Here is a 3161-nt window from a genome sequence, read left to right as displayed (position 1 = left end):
ACCACCTGCAAAAGGACTGTAACATGTCCAGTGGGAGGGGGGAGCATGAAAGGGGGGGCGGCTTCCCGCCAGCTGATGGTGCCCACGTTCTGTTCCTCTCCAGTATAACGCTCTCGCCGCTGTCCGGATTAGCAATAAAATATTTACTTTTCCCTGTTCTGGGAAACCTGGCCCAAAGCCGCTGTTTACTCGAGGATCGGCGTGCGCTTGGGGGGGGTCGGCTCGAATTCAAAGGCCGCCAGCCCCCGGCCCGCCTGACTTTCTTCTCCGCTTCTTGCTGATTGATGGAGATGTGAAATATTTAAACGCACTTTGTTGTTGGGGGACAGAGCGCTGTAACAGATGGGGCTGGTCCCTGCACCGGCTCAATGTATGCAAATCTCCATACAAAGTAGTCCAGGATGTTTTCAATATAACAAGAGTGCCTCGGGCCTCGTTCTAATCCCCGCGCTCGCAGCCGGGGCTGTTTTTATCAAGTCAAACGCCTTAAGCGTAATGTCAACTTGGACATCTGGCTACAAAAAAAAAAGATTTTTTTTTTTTTAAATTCGGTTAAAATATTTCCGAGATGAAATCGGCATCGGCGCTCAGCTCCGGCAGATCAATAGGCGTCGTCCGCTCTGCATTCAGGACAGCGGGGGCGCCGGGTGCCGGATTGGCCCCAGGGCCTCGGAGCGCCATCCTGAGGGGCAGATGTGTCTGTTCGCCACTCAGGCTGCCTCGCTGTTAACTCGTCGAACTGGATGACTTCCTCGTTAGGGCACCGGGAACGGGGCGGGGGCGAGGGGGGTTGGGGGGGGGGTTGAGGTGCTGCAGAGATGTGGGGTGAAAATAGGGGGGCCTCCTGTGCGTGTCTGTGTGCACCAAATGTCTCCACAATGTCTTAAAAACCTGTTATTTTGACATTTTTTTGGTGCCTGTAAGGGGAAACTCCATTTTATGAAAATCTGTCACTGCAGTCCAAAAAATAAAAATACCATTGTACTTTCTTTGGTTACTTACAGTTAGGATAAGGGCTGGGTAGCCATTGTTGGGATTTGGATTATGCTTATAGAAAGGATGGAGAGTCCCCACAAAGGACTGGCCAGGATCTCTGTGTTTTTCTTTGATCTTAAAAGGTTCCGGTTCCAGAATTGTTCTCAGACATTCCGTTCCCTGTTCCGCGCTCCGCTGTGTTGGTTCAGTCTCATTGTCACTGAGGCTTTTACCCACTGAGCTGGATCCCAAACTTAGTGCACCAATTTCTCCCCCTCCACGCCTCTCCCATTTCCTCTCAATTTCCCAGTTAACAGCCCAAACTGGGAGCTGTGGTTTCTCTCACAGAAGCCGGGCCTCCCCAGGATTCTTCGGAATTTTCTTAAGCCGATCCTTCAGACTTTGCCGATCGTCACACGCGGCCCCATCGTGTTTCAATCTGCGCCGCGAACCATTAAGACGACGCTGACGAGTCACAACAGCAGCATGTTAGCGATCATTTCAGCGAGTGAAACCCTTAGTGGCTTAATAGATAATTGATAATAGAGTTGATGAATAAGAATAGGCAATGAGCATGTTTTATTAAAGATATAAAACCGCAGCGGTGGAAGTCATACTGAGATTGTTTAACGCTCAACGCTGCTGGACTGACCCGAACTTTGCGCTAATATTACTGCATTACACACATGCATGTATACCACATGTATAGATTTCATCGCTTGTAATCTGTGACTAGGCTTTCTTTATACAAGGGTGGGGGTATCTATTTACCCAGCATACAATGCAGGATGGCTTTGTTTGGTGTGTATGTTCACGGATATTGGGAAGGTTTAACGCTCTTTTCACCACGTTGCCAATAAGCTCCCTCAGGTAGCTTGTCTCCAAACCCATCAGGAATGGTGCCGCTGTGATATTTTGGTCACTTCACGGGGGGGGGGGGGGGGGGGGGGGGGGGGGGACTGGGACAGCAAGGGGACGTTGCTAGAGATGGTGCCTGGGGAATCGCGCTGTCTTTAAACGCTGCCCCCAGTGGTGAGACCACAAACCACACTCGCCAGACTCATGCTTCTCATGCCTCCTGTGAGGCGGGGGGATGAACTCTTCCCCGTAGCGACTGGCTTGACCCCCCCCCCCCCCCCAAGGCACTTGGAGCCACAGATGTTGTCACCTGACCCTGTTTGTCAGTCATGATGTCAGCGAATCGACGCTTTATTTGACCCGCTGTCACCTCTCTGTAACGTGTCCCCATGGTTACCTGAATAACCGTGGCGACCGTAAACCACACTGTCGTGGCTTGTTTGACGCTCTCCATCAGTACTGACCTGTTCCCAGTTCATCTGTACGTACGTGCAGTTACCGTTCAACTGAATGCACATGTCTGAATATGGGTGGGTGCATTGGTATTCAAACCCACCCCCCCCCCAACCTCAAGTTAGCTGACACAATGTTCTGGCTGGGAGGGGGTCACAGGCTTGACACCTCGACGCACTGAGCAGTAGCCCCCAGGCCCCCCCTCCCTACTGCATTTTACTTTGACATATGCGTGTATCTGCCCACCCAACACTGCCCCCTGCAGGTCTGCAGGTGCGGTGTAGGTGGGATATTACTGCAGGCTTAAACAAGAGAGGGAAGATCTTCCACCATGTGACTGTGGGAGCGCCGGGTTGCGGTTGCTATGACGCTGTCGACTCCGACCGAGCAGATTGCCTGGCACCAGAGTGACCATCATCTGGTTGGGGGGGGATGGAACGTCTGGGAGCACATGAAAGAGGCAGGAAGATAGCGTGGCTTATTTTTTCATTCGTATTGCCAAAGCTGCCATCCCCCCCCACCCCCAAAAAAAAAACCTTCCACGATCCAAGGGCAGAAAATATCGAAAAGCAAAGCCATTATTTTCACCTTCCCACATGTAGCGTTATAAAACTGTAGCACTTTTTTTTTACACTCCTGATTTTCCAAACGGATTCCTTGGCATGAGGCTGAGCAACAGCCCTGGCGTTAAACACAAAGTGGCACGTAATGCCGCCGTCCAGCGAACCCACCTGCTTGGAGAGCAAAGGGGAACGGTGGGGGGGGGGGGGGGGGGGTTGTACGTTGTTTCTGGGGGCCCACTGAAAACTCACTTGGGGCCCCTAGTGTAATGACTATTTGTGGCGAACAGGGGGCCCCCAAACCTCAGGGACCCT

At 52.0% G+C, this 3161-nt stretch overlaps 1 protein-coding gene across 1 annotated transcript in view; it reads left to right on the top strand.

The window, feature by feature from the left end:
- LOC125713234 (kelch-like protein 10) overlaps positions 1-108 on the top strand; it is a 1519-nt gene extending 1411 nt beyond the window's left edge. Inside the window, exon 3 of the mRNA XM_048984212.1 lies at positions 104-108. Coding sequence (XP_048840169.1) covers positions 104-108 — 5 coding nt within the window. The remainder of the gene's footprint in view (positions 1-103) is intronic.
- Positions 109-3161: the final 3053 nt, after the last annotated feature.

This window comes from Brienomyrus brachyistius, chromosome 18 (assembly GCF_023856365.1).
Source record: "Brienomyrus brachyistius isolate T26 chromosome 18, BBRACH_0.4, whole genome shotgun sequence".
In the NCBI taxonomy this organism is placed as follows: Eukaryota; Metazoa; Chordata; class Actinopteri; order Osteoglossiformes; family Mormyridae; genus Brienomyrus; species Brienomyrus brachyistius.
Note: the sequence above shows the minus strand (reverse complement) of the source record. Positions and strands in the feature narration are given on the sequence as shown.